The sequence below is a fragment of the Phyllopteryx taeniolatus genome, chromosome 1 (genome assembly GCF_024500385.1).
Source record: "Phyllopteryx taeniolatus isolate TA_2022b chromosome 1, UOR_Ptae_1.2, whole genome shotgun sequence".
Taxonomy (NCBI): domain Eukaryota; kingdom Metazoa; phylum Chordata; class Actinopteri; order Syngnathiformes; family Syngnathidae; genus Phyllopteryx; species Phyllopteryx taeniolatus.
Genome location: NC_084502.1, coordinates 19665935 through 19690542, shown reverse-complemented (window position 1 = coordinate 19690542; position 24608 = coordinate 19665935). Strand labels below are relative to the sequence as shown.

The window sequence follows — 24608 nt, the reverse complement described above, 5'->3', positions numbered from 1 at the left end:
GATACATTTTGAATGGAATGTAGCTCAGAATCTCCTCGTAGCATGTGTCCGCCTTAGGCATTGACTCACTCTGATGAAAACAAGCCACAAGCTACCGCGCACCATCTTTGGCACAAACAACCAAAACTGGACTGTGAGCTACCCCAGTTAAAAAGTGGTCTGAACATGAATCATAAAAAAAGACTGAGAAGTGATAGGGGCAAGAAAGGACTCTCAGTGACATGCGAATTGTGTGGAAGAGTGTGTGTTTGAGAACGAGCATAGAGTGAATGTACTGTATTATATTAACCAGACTCAAAAGTAAATGGATACTTACAGGCTCCCCGGGCTCATTTCCGCCAAGGATACGGAAACCAAAGCCTGTATCCTTTCGCCAAAGGAAAATGTCCTGCTCCTGGCAATCTGGCACTGAAACACAAAGTAAGAGCTATTGTGAAAATTTGCCTTAAAGATTCCACTTAGTAGTTGATTAGCTATTACAGTAATTACTGAATGCATTTAGCTGCAATTAAAAGCATCTGGGCGGCCGGCTGGCCGACTGGTTAGCACATCTGCCTCACAGTTCTGAGGACCGGGGTTCAAATCCCGGCCCCGCCTGTGTGGAGTTTGCATGTTGTCCCCGTGCCTGCGTGAGTTTTCTCCGGGCACTCCGGTTTCCTCCCACATCCCAAAAACATGCGTGGTAGGTTGATGGAAGACTCGAAATTTCCCCTAGGTGTGAATGTGTGCGCGAATGGTTGTTTGTTTCTATGTGCCCTGCGATTGGCTGGCGACCAGTTTGGGGTGTAACCTGCCTCTCGCCCGAAGATAGCTGGGATAGGCTCCAGCACGCCCGCGACCCTTGTGAGGATAAAGCGGTGCAGACAATGGATGGATGGATAATAGCGTCTGACTCCTATTTTGTGAAATTAACACACATCCACGGCCGTTTGTGCCATTATCGATCAACATATTGTGTCTGCTTTGTATTGTGGGCGGGTTGGATCAACAGCTGCTCTTCGGCTCATTGAGCAAGAGTGGCTCCTTGCATGAAGGCCACAAATGAGGCCGCAAACTCACTGGCTGTGACCTTGTCACATTCACAGATGTGTGCTCTAACAGATCACTAATAACAATTTCCTTAACGAGTTTCAAGCCTCCACTAACTCCAATTACATGTCACCACACAGCAGAGTGAGGAAATGTGGACATTGGGATTTGCTGTCAGTCTGTTCAGTCTGTAGAAGGTTTCCTGTTGTCTGGATGGGTGTGGGGGGTCGTTGCGCAACTCCGTACACCAGTTGACTCATGCATCATGCATGTGACATGGTTTTAATTCACTAATAAGTTCAATCGACCTGCTATAGGCTTTAATTGCTTGTGCTGGGACCACTAATAACAACACAGGTGGTACTAACATATCAACTCACAGGTTCTTACAGGTGCTTAGACAATAAGAGAATCCCGCCACACCACTTGTCAGTAGCACTGCCTTGCTCATTTCCAACATCCAGTCCTGTCCTGCCCTTTTCTGTCCTCTCTCATCTTGTTCTCTTGGTTAGTTACCACGATTTGACTGTTACTTGTGCTCAATTATCTTGACTGTCTAACTATTGTTCTGCTTTGGTTCGCACCCCTATTCCCCTTGTCCACTCTGTCCCTGTCTGTCTCCAAAAACCCTTTTCTGTCTGGGTGCATTTTTAATAAACAGAATATTAAAACAATTTAAAATAAGCAGAGGAACTGTTTCAAATTCCCCTGTGGCACAGCAAAACTATTCAAGCAAAAAAGGCATACAGATCCACCATTCTGAAAGGCCAAGTAGCTGAACAGGACAGGTTTAAAAAAATAAAAATAAAATGTTAGTGCCGCTGAAGCGATTTGCTTCAGCCCGTTGGCTCGTCCGTTCTCTTGCTCGCGTTAATTTAAATGTTGTGGCCTGTAATTAACCTTATGATGACCCTTGACTTCTTAGTTGCATCAAACCTCAGTGTAGGGTAGCCGTAAGTTGTATAGCTTGGCCTTAGAAGAACCTGCTGTTAAAATAGTTACTAATACTAACACATAATTATCCGCTGGTCTATATTTGCTAGAACCATTACTATTTTGTTATTTTCTTGTGCCTCTAATTGAATGTAAAAGAATCCACCGCAGCCAAGGAAAAACAACCAATTAAAGACAGAAGGCGTATTAGGTGTCAATCATTCAAACTATTTTGGAATATCTACCCCTGAAAAAAAAAAAGCTCATCCCTTGTTTGCTTGGGGTTTAGTGAAATGAGGCTACATTCAAATCTTGCTAGCGGTTTTAAAACTACAAACTTCCTTTAAAACTCTCTCATAATTTCATCCAAACAGAAAACTGTTAAATGTGTGAAGGCATGTGTTTGTGTCTTTCGTTTACCTTTAAATACAGTTGCTCACTCAAATATCCCCATCTCATTCTGTCAGAACACAGTCACCCTCCCCCCCCCCCCTTTTTTTTTAACCATCTACACTGTTTGTTTTTTTTTACAGTTCAGAATAAACTATGAACACATTAAACTGCATCTCTTTGAAAATCTTTGTCTCTTTCTTGTTCCAGTGTGTTCCTCATCCTCCACATATGACTCTGGATCTCCTTCAGGGGTTATCAAACACATACGAATCAGCCGAAGCTTAAAGCAGGTCTTTCTGGGCCCAGTTAATATTTAATCAGCAGCAGTCCTAGATTCCACAGGCAGCGATGATTATTAACCACCCTAGCACTATACACAACACAGAGCTCACGTCTATTGGCAACAATCACAAGCAACGAGATAATACAGCAGACCTCTGATGGATGAGCTGCTGAGTGAATAATGCAATCACATCGAATTGATTTTGATTGTGTTTTACTAATCATAGAATGAAAAAGGCTATGACATTTATCTGCGGCTGTACACTCCCAAGATCTACTTCAAGGTCTTTTATATGCCAGGTACAAAACGAGCTGGATCAGTAATAAAGATCTCACACTTCATATGCAATTTACCATTTACATACTTTTGATGCAGAATTCTCACCGTATTGACCGTAGTATTTGTATCACTGCAAGAACATTGATACTGTGGTGCCTAGAGATACGAGTTGAATTCGCGATGCAACCACACTCGTAATTCAAAACACTTTTGGCTCAAAATCGTTACTCCCTATTCTAATGAATAGAGATGCCAATAATCTTTTCCAGATTTGCCAAAAACCCAACGAAATGTTTTCCAATGTTTCTTAATAAAGAAAATAGCACTCAATGATATTGTACTTACAAAAAATACAATTTTTAAAATCATACAGTTTGTACATCATGATTAATTTAATTGCAGCTCCTTGTGGTGTGCATGACTTGGCCACCAGGTAAGGGTTAGGTTAGTCATGGAAAGACAAGTGAAGAAGACTCACAACTATTGTAAGTGACTCAGTAACTGCAGGCATATTAGTCGTTTTTCACAGAGGATAAAGAATGCATGCATGTGAGTATTGTTATCGTCTGTCTACATGTGTTGCTACGTCCTTTGTGGTCAAATGTCCATTGCTTAAAGCCTTATAACACGACCATGTAGACGCTATTTCTTAATTCCTTAGGTGTTAGAATTAAGCTAGCAGACTGAAAGCAAAGTTGTTTTTTTTTAATTGGCCAAACGACAGCTCGTATCTTGAAAACCTCAGAAATCAGTTCGCTTGTATCTCAAGGCACCACTATACTGTGCGTCCTACAATCAGTACCACTAACACCCAATCCAAAAATTATTATTTTTTTTTTTTTAAACAAAATCAGTTGGAATAAAAGCTTTCTCTACGAAGATAATCTTGTCGCGAATGACTGATAGATTTGTAAAGGCTTAATGTTAATGAACTGCCTGGTGTATTTATGTTCTGTCTTATTAGTGTCGAAAGAAATGGTGCATGATTGTCATCATGAGCTACCCAGTTATATTTCGATTCAAAGCTTTGTGTGTTTTGCATGGCTCTTTTGTGTCAACTGAAAAATGTGCGTCTTCTATTCTCATAACCTGATCTTCCTTATTTCGAACGCCGCTTCCGTCGATTCACCTTGCAAATCTACGCTCTCTACCCAACGAAATGGACGAGCTTCACCTCCTCACAAAGACCATTAAAGACTGCCCGTTCTGCCGTCCTTTGCTTCACGGAGACTTGGCTTTGTGAACGCATCTCCGACGACGCCGTAGTGCTGCCCGGCTTGCAACTACAGCGAGCGGACCGTGACATGGAGCTATCGGGGAAAACTAAACATGGCGGAATAAGCTTCTACATCAATGAATAATGGTGTACTGATGTCACGGACCTCAACGCACACTGCAGCCCGAACTTGGAATTGCAGTTTTTGAACTGTGAGTCATTCTACTCGCCGCGCAAGTTTGCTTTATTCATACTTGTGAGTGTTTACATCCCCTTCTGGACTGACAAAAGATTATCAAAGCGGCAGGCCCGGACAGTATGCCCCCCTCCTGCTTGAAAGTCTGCGGGTAACAGCTCGCTCCAGTTTTCAATAGATCTTCAATAGATCTCTGGAACTGTGTGAAGTACCATCCTGTTTCAAATGCTCCACCATCATCGCAGTCACCAAGAAAGGGACTGAATGACTACAGACCTGTCACCCTGATATCTGTGGTCATGAAGTCCTCTAAACGCCTCGTGCTAGACCACCTCAAGAGCGTCAAAGGACCCCTGCTGGACCCCCTGCAGTTTGCCTATCGAGCAAAAGGGTCTGTGGATGACGGCGTCAACATGCACTTCATCCTGGAACACCTCGATGACGCAGGGACCTACGCGAGGATCCTGTTTGTGGACTTCAACTCTGCGTTCAACACCATCATCCCCGAACTCCTCTCCTCCAAGTTTCTCCACCTCAGCGTTTCGCCTGCCATCTGCCAGTGGATTCACAGCTTCCTAATGGGCAGGACACAGCAGGTGAGGCTGGGGGACACCACCTCATCCACATGCACCACCAGGACTGGGGCACCCCAAGGATGCGTCCTCTCTCCGCTACTCTTCTCTCTCTACACGAATGACCACCTCAACGCACCCGGCTGCCAAACCCATGAGGTTTGCAGACGACACCACAGTCATCGGCCTCATCAAAGACAGTGACAAGTCTTTGACACAACCTGGAGCTGAATACGCTCAAGACGGTAGAGATGATCATGCACTTTAGGAAACATCCTTCGACACAGCAGCCCCTCACGCTGTCCAGCTGCCCTGTGTCAACCGTTGAGACCTTCAAGTTTCTGGGAATTACAGTCTCTCAGAACCTGAAGTGGGGGACCAACATCAACTCCATCCTCAAAAAGACCCAGCAGAGGATGTACTTCCTGCGGCTTCTGAGGAAGCACACCCTGCCACAGGAGCTGTTGAGCAGCAGTCATTGAATTGGTTCTGTGTTCATCCATCACAGTCTGTGTGGTGCTGCCACAAAGAAGGACAAAATCAGACTGCAACAGTAAGTCAAGGCTGCCCAAAAAAAAGAATATCGGTACATATCCCACCCACTCTTAAGGACTTGCACACTGCCAGAAGTAAGACCAAATACTCTTGGACGCTCCACCTATTCCAGCTTCGTCCCTCTGATAGGCGCTATCAAACAATGGAAACTAATACCAGCAGGCATTCCACCAGCTTCTTCCCTCTTGCCATTAACTTCATAAACGGTTGACTTACATTTTCATTGTAACATGCTGCCAATTTTGGACATCTCAGTCGGGGCACTTCTACTTTATTCATACACTCACTGTGTTATCACGCTGCACTGATTGCATTCTGTTGTTGATTACTACTGGCTACTTATGTGTTTGAGAACTCTCTGCACCATTGGCACAATCGTCACTGTACCATATCATTGCACTGTGACTTTAAACTGCTCTAAATCATTTGAGGAGTGCATCATTTGTACAATTGCCATTACATCAGCATCACCACACTAGTGTTACAGTTTCATTGCTCAATGACTCTCTATACTCATGTTTTTTTTTATGTCCTAAATGTATAATGTATAATGTATTTCGTTGTAGTGGCTGTTTGTTGTCATATCAGAGTGGCTTTTGTGTCTTGTAACATACTTGGCCAATAAAGCTGATTGTGATTGTGAAATATTTGTTTGAATCACGGATGGGATGCTGCTATTGGAGACATCAATTGCAGTGTATAGGACACAAACAGACACAAATCCTATGACAATGTTCACACAAGTGCCTGCATGTTTTAAGAGCTCTCTTTTCGACACAGATGAGACTCACGTGTGAATCATCCTCCAATAATATGTCAAGGCCACTTGAAACACAAAACTCGCATGGATCTTTAAAATGGCACATAAGTAGCTTAAATATTTACACTCAGTGTTACTCACGTCTGCTCTCGTACATGCTCCTTGACTGTGCCCAGATCTTAAAGGGGTCTGGCTTCTTCTGGAGGGTTAGGGTGCCATCTCCAGGGTCCTGAGGGGGCAAGCCTGGCAGTGGATGGGTGGGGGCAGCAGGAGTGGGCACCACAGCCTCACTGGGCATAGCAGAGGACGGGTGGCTAGGAGAGTCCGTGTGGGCACTGCGATGGCTGCACACGCTGTGCTGGGAGCTGCTCTGGCTGTCCTTCCTCTCTAACTGATGCTGAATGCATGAGAAAGAGGGAGAGATAGTAAGAGACGTGAGTGTAGCAAAAAATAAAATAAAATGCAGAAGATGGGGGCAGAGAGCAAAGTGATAAGTGCGTCAGTTTCAGAGTGGGGAATGTGGCAGCATTCAAGGTTGTTTCTTTTGTGGCATTCACAGTAAGCATCTCTCACTCGGAATGTTTGCAGTAAAAAAATACTTGGTTGCCATGGTTGCAAGACAAAAACTTGAAATTGTGTGGGGGAAGAGCTATGCAGCCGTGGCCCAATGGTTAACATCATCGCCTGCCACCGTGGGGGACCTAGGTTCAAAACCCCGACTGGACCATCCGCCAACATCCCCCGGACTCACGGCTGTGGTGTCCTTGAGCAAGACACTGATACCCCGAAATGCTCCCTGGGCGCTTCAGCTGCCCCCTGCTCCAGTGTGTTCCACTAACATGTGTATGGGTTCACTGTGATGGGTTAAATGCAGAGAACAAATTTCATGTGCATGCATGCATGTTCATGACAATAAAAGATGATTCTTCTTCTTCTATTTCCTATCAATCCAGCAATTCTCTTTTTACTGCAAAATCAAGGTTGGTGTCAATATAAAGCTTAATTGTAAGAATTGAAGAACTGAAAGAAAAAATACATCCCAATACCATGGTGACTGAAATAATGAAAATGTATCTACATTTTTGATTCTCTTTAAAGGGTTTTCATTTAAATAAAACACTTTATCACAGAAAATAATTAAAGTAAATCATGACTTTCTTATTTAAGCAGCTTTTTCAAAAAGTAAGAAAAAAATCATTATATTAATCATAATTTAACAGTATGAAACACTTTTATTGTGCATGTATAACTTGTTTTTATTATTCTCATCACTTCTTCTGTTTGGCTGAAAAATCACCTTCTGTGAAAGTGTGATGTGCGGCAACCATTTTGATACATCTGATAGCCCAACATATTAATGACTACTATTTAATTATTTTTAATTTAACCAAGTGTTGACAGTTATTATCATCTTTTATGAAAGCATTTCTTTGCATTCTAATTCAACAACAGGCCAACATTTCTCTTGTGGATAAATGAATTATCTGACTGTGCGCTCCTGCATGTCACAAATCATTTAAAGCTTTATTAGAATGAACGGAGTCATTTTATTGAGTATTGATTGTAAAAACCAGCATATGAAATGGACAAAAGATATTGGCACATTCTCCCGTGCGCCTGAGACAAAGGCTCAACTGTGTTGCTTGTTCACGAAGACAAGAAACGTAACTGTTTTTTGTTTCAGGCCTGACTACATGCTTGATGATTTGAGACAGCGCAGCTGCTCTTGCATATGCGAGATTAGACAGAGCATTTATTTAGATTCCATCTGTAACTGTGGGTGTGTGCCGACACCATGGCGCATGCACCACGACATTTCCATGGCATAACACAGAGGGGACGAGTGGGTTTATAGTGTTTCCTCTATGGAAAAAAAAAAATACAAAGTGACAGTCAGGCAAGGCTAGTGGCACGCTTTCATCATCGGGCCAAAGTGCCATGTGACCACAGTAGGTAACACCCATTATAAAATAATCCTAATCCAAAAATCTGAGAGGGAGGTCTTTTAATTCCGATATTTTTCTTCCATTAAACTGTGAGAACTGAACCCACCGCTGACCTTACATATCCAGAGGAAAACATCATTGTAGTTGTTTTACCAGGGTGTATTAAGGTGACAGTAATTTAAAGATGCAATGGCATCCTTTTGGATGTCTATAGATTTTTGTTTATTAGATTGAGGTGAGTTGTGAAAATGGGGAGTTGTTAGCTCCTCAAAAGGTTCTCTTTCTCTTTACTATTCACTTCATCTGTCAGTATACTTCTCTTTGTTCTCTCATTCCATTGTTATTACCACCTTCTCCATGTGTGTTAGCTTCGGTGCGCCCTCGGTAGCACCGTTTCACTATTTACGGACAGAAAATTTGGGCAGTGTCAGCGTGTGTGCTATGTGTAAATCTATTTATTTAAGTCACCAACAGTGAGATTAAGATAAAAAAAAAATAATAATCAAAATAAGACAATAATAAGAAAAACAGTGTTGATCATTTACATATCGTCGCTGTCGGGCAGAAACCCCGTATGTCCAAATGTGGTAATTTTGTCACAAATCGATACTAATACCCAGTCTCAAGTGTTGAAAACAACTCAAGCTCAACTCTATTAACTCTCTTAGACACTAACTTTCTGAGAAGTGTCATAACTCCACCTCTTCTTGACTCCGCGGGAGCCTCGTGGCATTATATGGCTTTAAGATTAAACGTCTGTAGGTTTTTTAGACAAAAAAAAAAAAGTTTGGCTAGAAACATTTGAGTTGGCCTGTTTTGTTGAAAAATTTAAATGCTTTGCTGCCGAAGGAAACCTGTCAGCCATGAAGGTAAGTTAGCATGCAGATGAACTGATTCACTGCCACTGACGGCTTCTGAAGTCATATCGATCTGGGAGGGCTGGCAGTGAATTAATTTCCACCTATTACACCGTCTAGTCAGCTCATCGTTTTATTTTTATTTCATCTCTAAGACCTTGAAAATAGTTTGGAAGTATGATGTAACCACAGTCATTAGCTTTTGTTAAGTATTTTAAAGTCTTTAGCAAATTAAATTAGCGATTGCACATGATTATGGGGATTTGCTCATTTGATGTGCGACAGTATATTATAGCAATATAAGCTGAAATACTAACTAACGATTGCAGTGTTTGGAAACTCAAACGTGCTTTGTTTGATTTGCTGAAAAGTCGTGCTTTTGGAGATGCGAGGATTGTGCCTGACAGCGATGATATTGTCACGTCACATCAAAATAGCACAGGCACAACCATCTGATGGCGATGCCAAGCGAGCTGACTACTTTCAAACTTGGCATAACAATTGCCGCATCCACAGCAATGTGCGAGAATTTCTTGTCCACTGAGAAATGTGTTTTCAAACCACAGGCGCACAATGCCGCATTAGATAAAAGGCCCAGTTGGTTCAGCTGACGTTTGAGAGAGATTTAACCTGGACCCTTCGCTTATAGAAAAGTGCCCACACTCGCCGCCTACAACACTTCTAAAGCTAAGCCACGAGTTTAATTTACCTTACGATGCCTGCCATGGCATACCTGTTTATAACGCTTAATGTTGAATGCGAGTGTGTATATTTTTGGCAATGGGAACCCATGTTTTGAGATGGATAAGGTGTATAAGGTGTTGAAAGAAAACTAATAATATGAAACATATTTTGAGCGGCAGAATGTGCTCCCCGCGCTGACCTAATGTCCGTGGGTTAAATGTGCTCTAACTCCGACACTGACTTTATGTGTTCCTAGCAACCCTTTCTCTTTGCATCATGCCTCTCTCAAATCCTCCCTCAGTGGGGGCTGACAGCTGGCCACTGTTGAACTATTCCTACAAGGCTTCGCTTATGTAGTCATTGGACAGCAGCATGGCCACAGTGGAGAGTTGGGGACAGAAAATGGAGGGAATACAGCAGAAGGAAAATAAAAGAAAGAAGCACAATAGCTGACTGAGAAAGAACAAGTAAAGATGAGTGGTGGTCACAGGACAAAGAAGAATGGGAAGCCGTTGATGCAGAACAGGAGGGAAATAGTTTGATGTCATATCATATCTTCGTGTCTTCTGTTCTTTAAATAGAACACCTCATTCAGGCGTATGCACACACACACACACACACACAGACACACACACAGACACGCACACATATGTTGGAAATTGTAATACTCACCACCAGCTTTGGACTCCTCTTGGCTGGCACCACTCCTGCAAAGCAGCGGCAGAGAGATAGAGAAATCATTAATGACCTCTCCACTTGCCACTCTTGATGAGAAACTCCAAGGGCCAAACAGATGGACCCTACTTCCTAAGCCCGACAGAACACAAGCAGTTCTCTCATTCCTCTCTGGATTACTCTGCCTGAGCAACAGCGAGCTCCTCGCTGATCTAAGTGATCTCCTCCCCCTGTGCTGATTCCCGCTCCACTCAGCGCTCTCAGGCTCACTATTCGCAGAAGGGTTTCCTGCATTTAACAGGCTGACTGATGGTGAAGCAGCAGCTTAGGATGGCCATGCTCAGCCACAGGTCTCCACGTGAGCTCAGACAGTAGACCACCCACCCACCCCAAACACCACGAGACTGCTTGTTCACTGATACAGTGAGCTCTCTCAGACGCCTGAGCTTCATATCAAAAGGAAGTCTGAGCCGCAGCCTCACTGACACATTGCTGATTCCTCTTCATGCTTCAGTTTTGCTCGTCTCCTTTCGTTTTATCCCCCTCCTCATCTGCTGTGCCGCCACTCCCCCTCTCTCATAAAGCAGTTAACATAGAAGATCAATGTCATTTGTGCTGATGAAATATTAATACTATAGGCAGTTGTCAGAGAAGAACATTCACGTTAGTGTTGAGAATAAGCCACATTCCCACTTTAATGCTTCCTGTTCACACGCAACCCATCTCAGCAAAACATGCCTTTTGATTAATCAATGCACTATGAACTGATTGTTTATCCTCCCCATACTAAGAATATTCATAGTTTTTTTTTTTCAAGAACAGTCCTTCTCCCTGCTGGTGCTGCTATCTATTACAGCAGTGCACGTACACGTGTGTGTGACAAAAATAGAAAAATTAATGCATGAATGACAAGCAGGACTGGGACAAAGAGTAGCTGTTGCCAAGGGAATAAAACACTCATACAACAGAGTGGCATTTTTTTTCACTCCCAACACATCATTCCAAGATACTAGACCATTACAGCACTATTTCACAGATTAATTTATGTGATTTATCTGACCAATTTATGCAAATTATCTACATGTACAGAAATCTACCAGAAAGTCACAGCAACATTAGCACATGCAACAACATGCATGCATCCATCTATCTTCAAGCTCTTTCTGGTGCACTAGCAAAAAAAAAAATAATTCATTAAATGTTAAAACTCTCTGTTGCTGCAAAGCCCATCTCTCTACATGATTCATAATTCATCCTTGCTATTTTGCCTCTCTCTACCTCTCTTTCTCTCTCCCTCTCATCGGATTATGGGATGCTAGCGACTGGAGCAGCTGGAAGCACATAGCTGCTGACAAGTGTGCATGCTTGCACATGCGCAAGTGTGTCCTTTCCATCAATGGTTACATATTACAAAGTCAGATTTCAATAATAATTAAGTGTTTCCTTATTCAACAGCAGGTTAGGTGACCCAGGGGGCACTAAATTATACCAGGGAAGGGCAACAGAAACATTCCCTTCGAAACAAGCTCTGGATATGTTCAGACTAATGGCAAGGTTACTAAAATTAGCGACAGGAACTGGGTATAACTATCTAGCGTATTTAAAGACAGAACAACGGACATAAAATGACTAAAGACTTCTAATGGCTTCACACGTTACCCTTTTCCACCATGCAGCAACTGCAGAATCTCAATGTGATGCAAATCTTTGAATTTGTTTGACGTAAAAGTGTAATTCAGAGTCAATAAAACATTTATGAGAGTAGCATGCTTGTGCACACACGCAGGTCTGAGGAAGCATCCATAAATACATGCGTGCAACACACACTCTGTAACATCAGCATGTAGGTTGAGAAGTTGCACAGGCCCAAGGGCGATATGCACCTGTGTAGGGTTGTGCATCGTTTGAATTTGAGTGATTCTGGTTCCGATACCGGTTCCTTATTTCAATTACGTTTCCAAACGATTCTCGATTCCAATTCTTTTAGGGGGCTGGGTCAAAACAGTTTGCATGGTTTCAATAAAGGGTGTCCAAACTATGAACATCCATTTTCATAGTAGCCCGCAGCATAAACTAAAATGAACATTAGACTCGGGGTTCTTTATAACCAGTATCAATATCAAACCTAGGAACTAAAAGGCAATGTGTGTGGAACTAACTCAAGTGACTTAATATTTATTAATTAATGTTTCAGCTAAAAGTTGAATATAGCATTGTTAAAAATCATTTTTAGGGACTGATTTATCACGTCAAATGGTTTATATGTGCAAGTTTTAACTTGATTTCCTGTTTTAAGATTGTAGTCTTTTATTTTGAAAGGTACGCACCGGAACACAGCATTTTGGCACGAAAAGTAACTTCACACGGCACCGGTGGATTTTTTATTTATTTATTTTTGTTAAATGCATGGAAACAAATGCTATAAAACGATTCCTTTCCTTACCCACCGATGAGGCACAAGGTTAGTGTTTGTGATACTGTGAGACAACGTTTCTGTGAATTTTGTCCCAATTCATTGTGATGTAAAGTTGGTACGGTGAGGTTTTAGCTCAATGTTAAGCTTTTTTTTCTGTCATTGGCTCTTACGTTGGTTTGAAGACTAAAATAAACGCTAAAAGCCATCAGTGCAAAAGTGCAACCAACCGGTTACCTTGTTAGCTGTCTCAATGTTGGCATAGACATATTTTATAGTTTCACTCACCGAATTGACTGAGAGTTGACTTCACTGAAGCAGCGCGCGGTTTAGGCTGAGGCTTGGTGCGCGTCAGACGCTACACTTCATGAAAGCCTCGTTTGCACAATATAATCTTATTCCAAGTGTTGCACTGAGGCGACTGGTCATTAAGTTTAACAAAGTTAAGACACACTTTGGTTTGCCGCCGTTGGGCACAAGCACGTCTTCGTGCGCGTTCTTCTTCTTCGTTGGTTTTTGCCGCTTTCTCATTGGGGCCGGAGGACTAGGCATTGAAACTGGGAACCAAAATTTTTAAATTTGAACGATTCCGGGAGAACCGGAAGAGGGAAAAGGCATGCAGCTATGCACTTTTCTGGCTGTGCAGATTTGCCTCATTTATGCACCTTCATGCCAGATACGCACTCCCAATGGAACAACCTTAAAATGTGGGCATTTCCTGTCAAATCTGACCTTGCGGATATTCTCCCGGCAACTTGAGCACTTTGGCGCGCTTCATGAGCTGTAGTAAGGCAAGTGCCCGGGGAAGATGAAACTCATATTGCGCTTCAAGTTTGGATGTAGTTCCAATAGTCACCACACATAATAATAATGAAGTCATACTTTGAGATATGAGTGCATTAACTTAATAGTTTTTTCAAGATACGAGCTGTCGCCTAGCATACATTTGAGATACGAGCGTGCTTGATACCCCTACCACGAGATGGCGGCAACAAACTTGACAACAAACTTGACAACATCAGACCACCATCGATTCACATTGGCTTCCTTGCAGTGGAAGGACAATATCTGTCATGTGTGTGTGTGTGTGTTCCGGGTTTTGTCTTCCCCCCTGTTTCACACACACCTGCTCCTGTGAGCATCTTCACCACCTGTGCCTCGTTCACCCTAATTACCCCTTGTATTTAACCTCGTGTCTCATTCCCTCTCGTTGCCAGTTCGTTGTACCTCGCGTTCCAGCATTCCTTGTTTCCACGTCACAGACTCGCAGTAAGACTTGACCCTGTTCCGATTATCAACCTTGCCTCTTTGCCTCATGTTTTTGGATACTGTTGACTTTCTTGGATTGCCTGCCTGTGTACCGACCTATGCCCGTCTATTAAACCTCTCTTTTTGGAAACTGTCCATTTGTTTTGGAGTCGTGCATTTTTGGGTCCTATCCTCTGTTCCGTTCATGACAGAATCAGTAGGTGATGGTAATGCACCATTAAGCTGGTTTGCCAACTGTCAATAGAGACCACAGAAGAAGAAGAGTACAAGACATTAGGTGCAGTCAGTCATGTTTTGTGCTAGTATTTTCCTTGTTTGTAGGTTATGTGGAGAGCAAAAGTTATTACTGTGTTATTACACAGTACAATACTGTTGAGTGCAATTTTACATCTTTTTTATTTAAAAAAAATGTTTTTGGGGCAGAGCTGGTATGGATTATCAGCATTTCCATTCATTTAATTGGGGAAAGATAATTTGTTTTGAGACAAGAGTGGTCATTGAATGAATGAAACTCGTATTTCAAGCACCACTCTTTTGTAAAAGAGATTCTGAGAGAGATATCAAATGTATTTAAACTGCAACTGTCAAAGATTTTTTTCCTACTTTTGGCATATAACTTTATTGACATGAAGGCTCAGCTTTACAGCCAGACCAATCACCCCCCAATGGGTGCTTATAACTTAATTCATCTACTGCACGGCAGGGTCCCCTACCGACTCGTGTATGGCCGCACAGGGAGACTGAAGAAAATATATCTCATTAAGTCATAGTGGTGCTGTGAGTCAGTGATTACAGCAGTACATTTAAATAATTATGTTAGAGAATATTTGGGGATAGCTGACTTTTTCGGGGCCGTTTGTTTATGATGCTCACCTACACCTGTGAAGAGCAATTCTGTTTTAAACCTGCTCCCGGTTGGCATTAAAACAACAAGCCCTTGGAGTTTTTTACATGGGACAGGCTTGTTGTAAAGAACAAGCGCAGGACACCCACTAATTACAACAATTACATTCATCTTAATGGCGAGATGTATATTTTAGGTATTTTAGGGCTGCAACGATTAATAGAATAACTAATAATTTGCTTACTAAAAAGGTCGAAGCAATTGATCATTTTCATACACAGACTAATGTTACTGTAGCCGCACGCGCCACTCCGTGTAGTAATAAGTTGGCACGATGGCTGCAAACCAGGAGAAAAGTGTCTGTAAAATTCAGAGAATGTCCAAAGTTTGGGATCATATGACACTTCACAAGGAAGATAAAGTGCAATGTGTACCGCAACAGCACGTCTATTATCACCAACACAAGTGAATGTAGCTAATTTAATATAGCCTACCATTTCTAGTTTGAACATATTGTAGTGCACCTGCAAATGATCTGTGATATATAGTACACAGCCGCTAATGCACTTTCAATCGCTTAATGGAACAAACAGTAAGAAAACACATTCATACACAAGTTGCCAATGGTCTCAACTCACGTCAAGTCACTCTACGCTTGACGTGTGTGTGTTCCGGATTTTGTCCTCCCCCTGTTTCTCACACACCTGCTCCTGTGAGCATCATCACCACCTGTGCCTCGTTCACCCTAATTACCCCTTGTATTTAACCTCGTGTCTCATTCCCTCTCGTTGCCAGTTCGTTGTACCTTGTCGTCGCGTTCCAGCATTCCTTGTTTCCACGTCACAGATTCACAGTAAGAGTTGACCCTGTTCCGATTATCGACCTTGCCTCTTTGCCTCACGTTTTTGGATACTGTTGCCTTTCTTGGATTGCCTGCCTGTGTACCGACCTATGCCCGTCTATTAAACCTCTCTTTTTGGAAACTGTCCATTTGTTTTGGAGTCGTGCATTTTTGGGTCCTATCCTCTGTTCCGTTCATGACAACGCTGGCTAATGGGTTAGCCAGTTAACAGCCAGCTAACGCTACACTTTCATTTGCTGACGCCCACATCAGTCACTAGGCCAGACCATGCCTTTTAGAGCAATACACACTTAAAGACAGAAAGTCCTTAAAGACAGAAAGTCTTTAAGTAGAACTTGAGGATGTCAACCCCAAGAGAAAAATAGTAATAATGCATAATACATTTTTATCCAATTACTTGATTGATTGCTGGGATAATCGGTAGAATGCTCAATTCCAAAAATATTTGACAGCTACTTTATTTAATTTTAATTAAATTGTATTTGTTTGCATGTGTGTAGCCGCTGTGTAGCCGCTGTGGTCTGCACGTCCCGACTGGCTATCACACATCGGTTACTGAAGCGTACTTTCAATTTTACACTTTAAATGTATCTTTTTCATGAATTTAAATGGCATTCACAAGTCTGAGGAAAAGTATATGTTCAAGGATGTCAACGCAGCCCAGCAAGGCCAGGCACAAAAACAATATAAACATACAGAATTCCATCATTTTCTTTATGCTGGGCAATAGTCACAGTCCTGATTGCTTACAACAGAGGCAACTTTCCACTACAGAGGTCGCAAGTGTGCTCACTGCTATTTAAATGAGAGGGGGAATGCAGTCAATAAACTGAAGGTCAGCGCGAGTAGCATCAGCGGCTGGGAAGGAGGCTTCCGCAGTTCAGCAGTAAATAGAGAAGAAGCTAAATTACTAATTAATTTGAGGAATGGAAGCAGGAGCAAATATACTCCATATGCATTTCTGCAGCTGCAACCGCACATATATTCTTATTAGAGTTAGTGTTTCATCTCAATGTACAATAGAGATGTGGGTCAAGCTAAAGAAAAATGTATGTTAAATAAAATATACAATGTGCTATTTGTGTTTGCGCTGGGTGGAGGCGACTCATTCTGGAGTAGCCCAGTTCTTTCAAGCTGAAGCAGGGAAGAGGCTCATAAGAGGTGGCCATGGTTAGCTAATGCGCAGCCTCCATTGGGCGTGCTTCTGGGTTGAGAACAATCTGCTAGCATTTGTCCTTGCACTATTAAAGTTGCCCAAAAATACCATTGCACTCTCACTTTTATCATCGTGCCCCTCTTCACCGGCCAACATCAGATTTCACTCCTTTCGACCATCATTTTCCTGCTTCGCAGTGTCTTCTAATTTTCTCTCGTCTTTTTCTGCGGGTCTCTCGGGACAGGTGCACTGTGCACCATTGTCATGGCAACTGCAGCAGAAAGACAAGAACTCATTGCTTGGCCTGGCCTCCTTTTTAAGGGGAGGATCTGGCGTGTGAAAACACCAGATGTTGTTGATTATTGTCATTTATATGGGTTGAACTTCAGAGGAAAGTTTGGTAGTTTATTATTGTAGTGTATTATTGTAATGTTATTATCCAGGTTATTAAAAATGAATGGTGTCAAGGTTGAGTTCAAACATGGGGATTTATTTTTGTGACAGGCGTAAATCTGCCGTGGCGGGCGGTGTAAACCTGCACAGAGTCGTGTTAAACCGGGTGTGGTAATTTCGTAGACAGGCGCAAGGCAGCTTTTTTAAAAGAGTGAGTTCTGTGCCGCTGACTTCAATCATGTCCAATCAAAGCGGCTCCTCTAATTCCCTTTTAATATGCCGAACTCACAGTCTGACATGGAGACGTCTCTGTGTGGAAGACAATGCATAATGGCAGCGATCCGTGCATTGTCACTGTTCTTGGCCTTGTTGTGTGGCAACAGACAATGTGAGGCGGTACCCTTATTAAATACAGATGTGTGATAACCGCTGGAGTCTTAAATATGTCCAGTGACATTATATATCCCCGATCGTTCGTGTGCACCCCCCTCATAACTGTTGCGGCTATGTCGGATATCATTACAAAAATAAAATTAAAATAAAGCCAAAAATAAAAGCAATAGTAATAATAATAATGGGTTCAATGAATTGTTTTTTTTACAACAATTCAGAGGGTTTGATGCCAGCTATTCACATATTTATGAACGGAATACGGAATACATCCACTACAAGTCAGTGGAGCTCATTATCGATGTCTGCCTGCAACCCCGATCAAATGCACCAAAATCGCATTACACCAGCCATCCACCTTGCGCCAAAAGTTACACATGGTCTCAGCAGGCATAAGTCTAGACTAAGTTTCCGCCACCAAATGACAAGGCACCGGAAACACCATCGTTATGCTGGAACGTCAAGCTTGTTGCAGACCGGTTTGCCAAATTTGTAAACACGTGCAGCATACGCACCTTTATGTGCTTTGCCACAGATGTGCCATCTACGAAAATAGAGCCCACTGTCTTGATGACATAAATAAATAATGCTCAGGTATTAGAGAGCCCCCATCTTCAAACATGACTTGTTTCATATCTACAACCTTTCATCGCGTAAAAGATTATGGACCTGAAAATCACTCCCAGCACCCTTGTTTGAACCTTAGTCATTTTCAAACCTTTATTTTGATATAGGCTTTCCAGCTCTGTCTATTCATTCATGCACCGTAACTTTTCACTATAATCTATTTTACATGCTATAATGTATTGGTGAGTAATTAGCAACATTATTTAATAGAAGCTCTTATATACAAGTTGTAAAAGACTCATACGTTTTAACACTGTTACACATTATTATGCAGGCATTTGCCACATGTTAACCAGTTCTTTTTCTGTTCACTTCCATTGTAAAGGTTTCTGGGTGTTTCAAAGCCACGATTGAGAAAATAATTTTTCTTGAATTCCGTCATTACTGGGCGCCTTGATGCAGTGGCCATTTATGCAATAACATTACTATTAGATGAGCTACTGTGACATGGTGAAAGTCACTGATCTGGGACACTAAAATGCCCAACAGATTCTTTTTTTCCTCTTAGTGGGCTTCGAGCAAATTGATAAAAATACGATAACCTCTTTAGCTGAAGTCTACTTTGTTCTTCTTTGCTTTGTTAAAGCATCATCAGCTCATACAAAGTCCCCTTGCAGTGCTTTCAGATCTGTTCAAGCCAGTTCCACTCTCTTCTCACTGCCGCTATCCTATAGTTCCACTTGCACAGTGGAAACATGATCCTCAACCTTCTTATTTAAGCCTCTTAGTTCCTCTGATTGCTGCTCAGGAATGATCATGCGCTACCTACTCATGACATTTCTTTCAACTGAAATCGAGAATAGCTGCAATGTTTTTTTGTTTGTTTGTTTAACGTCAGAACAAAAAAGGTCCATCACAATTCAATGAAAAAAGCATACTTAGTCTGCACTGCTTTTTCTTTCATCCGAAGTTGAAATGCTGCAGGTTTTTCAGTGGCAAGGTCCGTGTAGGTGTGCTTGTTGTCAGAAAACAAATGAACACACAAAAAAAATCAATTTGTGCGTCATGACAAATTAATTGCAGGTCCTCATGGTGGTATCGGTGCGATAATACAGTCATGCAGACACAAACGAAGAAGTGTTTCATGACTACTGTGAGTCACTCAGTAAGCTGCAGTAATATTCGTTTTTTTTCTCGCAGATATCTGTTGGTCAAAGAGTTATAACACCATAATAGTAATGCTATTCATCAACCTGTCTATAGTGGTTACCATTGTGCTAGCATTAAGCTAGCGGACTTTAAGACAATTATGTGGGTGTTTTAAATAGAAAATGTGTGATTTTCTTTGTTTTATGTTTAGTTTGATAGTACACTTTAACTGGTAGTGGAATTAAACAGCTTGTAGACTCTTTTCTAAAGATTGTTCCCTATGCCAAACAGTCGCTTGCTATAAGTCTGGTCTCGTACTTCAAGGCATCACTGTGTACAAATCAGAGCTCAGGTATCCATTTGACCGGCACATTGCTGCCCATTATAGAACGATTAAGGAACTGCTTCATTTTTCAAAAAAAAAAATGGAACATGCTTCCCCGCTTTTGTGAACTCCTGTCCTGCATCCTTTGGCCGCTCATCTGGAAATGCAGTAATGACATTGCAGTGTCAAACTGAAGAAAGATGATATGCAGCCTGGACCACTGACAGCTTGAGACTCATCTCCCTTATGCAGTAATTGCTCTAGTCCTACAATTGGTTTCTATGCACATCCATTGTTGTTTTGGTGAGAACATCAGCCAGCATTCTGTCTCTCTCTCTCTCTCTCTCTCTCTCTCTCTCTCTCTCTCACACACACACACACACACACACACACACGTAATGATGCTGACATTTAACACAACATAGCTTTGTTATTCAAGCAGCGGAGCACAAGGTCAACACATTAGAGAGCATAATTAATGTGGGGTGCTTACACCAAACCTGCCAGTAATTGGGATCCAGGTCGCGGCGTTTAACAACGGAAATGATTGAAGACAAATGATGAACTGTGTGTGTCCAGTGGCTACATTACCACTAGAAAAACTATTCTGGATTTGACATTTAATCTAAAAAAATTTTTGCACACTACTGGCACCAGTCAACACATTTCCATCGCTATCCTTAATCACCCTAACCTGCTACACATCCTTCCCATCTCTATCCCCCTGTCTGGCCAACCTGTATAGATCCTTTCCTCCTTCTTTAGTGTCCAACCTGGCAAACATGTCATCATGTCTCTCATGCCTCTTGTTTGACCTTTGCCACCTCTACTTCTGCCCTACGTCAAATCTCCATGTATTCCTTTCTCCTCTCCTTGGTCCTCTCAGTATCCCACTTCTTCTTAGGTAACCTCTTTCCTTGTACTATTTCCTGTACTTTGAGGTTCCACCACCAAGTCTCCTTCCTTTGACCGTCTAGCCACACTCTCCTCTACCACTACTTTACAGTCAGTAATCTCCTTCCGATTACATCATCTGCGCAAGATGTAATCCATCTGCGTGCTTCTACCTCTGCTCTTTTAGATCGCCCTATGTTCCTGTCTCTTCTGGAAGAAAGTGTTCACTACAGCCATTCCCATCCTTTTTGCAAAGTCTACCACCATCTGTCCCTCCAAGTTCCTTTCCTGGATGCCAAACTTACCCATCACTTCTTCATCAGCCCTGTTTCCTTCACCCATGTACATTACAATATGCACCAATCACAAGTCTCTCTCTGTCTGGGATTCTCAGAACTACTTTGTCTAGTTCCATCCAGAATTTCTCATACCTGTCCGGCATAGTCACTAATCACATTATACATAACACCCTCAATTTTAAGTTTCAGCCTCATCACTCAATCTGATCCTCTTTTCACCTCCAAGACATTCTTAGCTAACGTTTCGTTTAAAATAACCCCTACTCGATTTCTCTTCCTATAGACACCATGGTAAAATAATTTGAACCACACTCATAAACCTCTAGCCTTTCCACCTACTGTTCTGGACACACAATATAGAACGGCTGAAATAAGTATTTAACGGGTCACCATTGTTCTCACTAAATATACTTCCAAAGCTGAAAATTTCACCATTTAGGAACATCCCAAGTAATCCACACATACAAAGAAAGTAGAATAAATAAGATCAGAAATTAAGTTGAGTGTAAAAATGTGAAATGACACAGGGAAAAAGTATTGAACACATGAAGAAAGGGAGGTGCAAAAATGCATGGAAAACCAAGATTGTCATGGGTGTGTGTTCTGGTTGTTGTCTTCCGCCTGTCTCGTACACACCTGCTCCTGAGAGCATCTTCACCACCTGTGCCTCGTTCACCCTAATTACCCCTTGCATTTAACCTCATGTCTCATTTTTTCTAGTCTCCAGTTCGTTGTACCTTGTCGTCGCGTTCCACCATTCCTTGTTTCCATGTCACCGACTCACAGTAAGACTAGACCGTGTTCCGATTATCGACTTTGCCTTTTTGCCTCACGTTTTTGGATACTGTTGCCTTTTCGGATTGCATGCCTGTGTACCGACTTCTGCCCGTATATTAAACCTCTCTTTTTGAAACTGTCCATTTGTAGTGGAGTCATGCATTTTTTGGGTCCTATCCTCTGTTCTGTTCATGACAAAGACAACACCTAAAATCTATCATTAATCAAACAGCGGTCCAGCCACTTCTCAGTGCAAATGAATATCAGCTGGTTCAGTCCTAATTGATGGCCTACAAAAAGGTCTCACTGCCAAGGTGTGAGTCAAGACACATCTCATGATGGAGAGCACAGAGCTGTCGCAAGACCATTGCAAACTAATTATGGCAAAACATAACGATGGCATTGGTTACAGGCGCATATCTACGCTTCTGAACGTTCCAGTGAGCATGTTTGGGGGTATATTAAGTAAGTGGAAAGGCAATTATACCACCATAAATTTGCCTCGGTCAGGTGCTGCTCGCAAGATTACTGACAGAGGAGTGCAAAGAATAATCAAAAGTGTTATCCAAAACATACTGCCAAAGAAACTCTCAATTGGTTTCAAAGAAAAAAAATAAAGCTATTAGAATGGCCCAGCCAATCACCTGACTTGGAATTGAAAGAAGAATTGAAACTCAAGGTCCATAAAAAAAGCCCACGGAACCTTCAAGATTTAAAGACTGCTTGTGTGGAGGAATGGAAAATCACACCAGAGTAAATAAATACCAGTTAGTGTGTTCAATACTTTTTCCCTGTGCCATTTCACATTATTACACACAACTTAATTTCTGAGCTTATTTGATCCACTTTCTTTGTATGTATGGCTCACTTGGGTTGTTCCCAACATCTGGTGAAATTTTCATGTCAATAGCACCTTTGGAAATGTATTTGAGAAAAATGGTGACATGTTGAATACTTATTTCAGCCGCTGGATCTCCTAATCATCATGTCAACCAAATCCCAACCTTTTCATGTCATAGTCTCAACATTCAAAGTCTATGCTTTGTGCTTTCCTCTTGTCTTTCTGCATAAGAACCGTATTTATATTATATAACCTTATTTCCATCTCTCATTCATCTTCGACTTCATCTTCGATCCACAGTAGCTGAATTTCCACCGGCGCCCTGCAAGTTAACGCCGCCGGTGGCGGATGTCGTTAACTCGGGCCACGTCCGATCTGATATGGAATTCTTTGGATGAGCGCTCATATTTGTTTGGCAAAGTTTTTAGCCAGATGCCCTTCCTGACGCAACCCTCGGCATTTATCCTGGCTTGGGACCAGCCTACAGTTTGCACTGGCTTATGCCCCCCATAGGGCTGCTTTTTGAACCAGTATCCTCCTACCTAAAAATTGTTCTTTAATCTAGGCAGAGATTAGGATCTTTAAGGAACGCTGTTTTGGTACAAAAATAAAAAGCAGAAGAAAGCACTTCTTGCGTGGCACGGTGACCAAATGGTGAGCACATCCGCCTCACATTTCAGAGGTTGTGGAGTTTGCATGTTCTCCCCATGCTCCCTCCCGCTCCGAGCCTCAGCCTACACCGTGCAGAAGTTCCGTGAAGTCAACTCTTAGTCAATTCGGTGAGTGTGAAACAATAAAATACGTCTATGCCAACATTGAGGCAGCTAACAAGTTAAACGGTGGGTTGCACTCTTGCACTGATGGTTTTAGCGTTGAGCTGATGACAGACATCCATCCATCCATTTTCTGAGCCGCTTCTCTTCACTAGGGTCGCGGGCGTGCTGGAGCCTATCCCAACTATCCTCGGGCAGGAGGCGGGGTACACCCTGAACTGGTTGCCAGCCAATCGCAGGGCACATACAAACAAACAACCATTCACACTCACATTCAATGGGCAATTTAGAGTCTCCAATTCATGCATATTTTTGGGATGTGGGAGGAAACCGGAGAAAACCGACGCAGGCACGGGGAGAACATGCAAACTCCACACAGGCGGGGCCGGGGATTGAACCCCGCTCCTCAGAACTGTGAGGCTGACGCTCTAACCAGTCGGTTACCGTGCGGCCCTGATGACAGACAGAAAAATAAAATATTAATTAATTTACCATACTGGAAAGAAAGTAGAAACATTCACAAGCTTATTACAAGCTTAACATTGAGCTAAAAGTTCAAAGGTCAAACTAGCAACTTTACCATCCATCCATCCATTTTCTGAGCCGCTTCTCCTCACTAGGGTCGCGGGCGTGCTGGAGCCTATCCCAGCTGTCATCGGGCAGGAGGCGGGGTACACCCTGAACTGGTTGCCAGCCAATCGCAGGGCACATAGGAACAAACAACCATTCGCACTCACAGTCATGCCTACGGGCAATTTAGAGTCTCCAATTCATGCATGTTTTTGGGATGTGGGAGGAAACCGGAGTGCCCGGAGAAAACCCACACAGACACGGGGAGAACATGCAAACTCCACACAGACGGGGCCGGGGAATGAACCCGGGTCCTCAGAACTGTGAGGCTGACGCTCTAACCAGTCGGCCACCGTGCCGCTAGCAACTTTACATCACAATGAATTGGGACAAAATTCACATGAACGTTGTCTCACAGTATCACAAACACTAACCTTGTGCCCCATCGGTGGGTAGGTAAAGGAATCGTTTTCGAGCAATTGGTTACATTACATTGTTACATTACATTACATGTCAAGCAGTCTAATTTTACTTTTGTTCTCAATACTGTAACATTAATGGTAATTTCTGTTTCGTATTATCCATAAGCATTAAATTAGCAGACTTTAGAACATTAAAAATCAGTGTTTAACTTTAGAATATCTAATTGGCTTTCATTATCCAGTATGTCAGTTTTACAGTAAACTTGAACTTGGAATGACAAAGCTT

General features: G+C 42.3%; 1 protein-coding gene across 19 annotated transcripts in view; it reads right to left on the bottom strand.

The window, feature by feature from the left end:
• Positions 1 to 24608, bottom strand: part of LOC133480537 (membrane-associated guanylate kinase, WW and PDZ domain-containing protein 1-like) — a 127092-nt gene that overhangs the window by 14305 nt on the left and 88179 nt on the right. For all 19 annotated transcript variants that reach the window (XM_061778837.1, XM_061778772.1, XM_061778742.1 and 16 more), the window contains 3 exons: positions 10376 to 10410; positions 6358 to 6613; positions 317 to 408 (listed from right to left, as the gene is read on the bottom strand). In XM_061778837.1, the coding sequence (XP_061634821.1) occupies positions 317 to 408; positions 6358 to 6613; positions 10376 to 10410 (383 nt within the window). The remainder of the gene's footprint in view (positions 1 to 316; positions 409 to 6357; positions 6614 to 10375; positions 10411 to 24608) is intronic.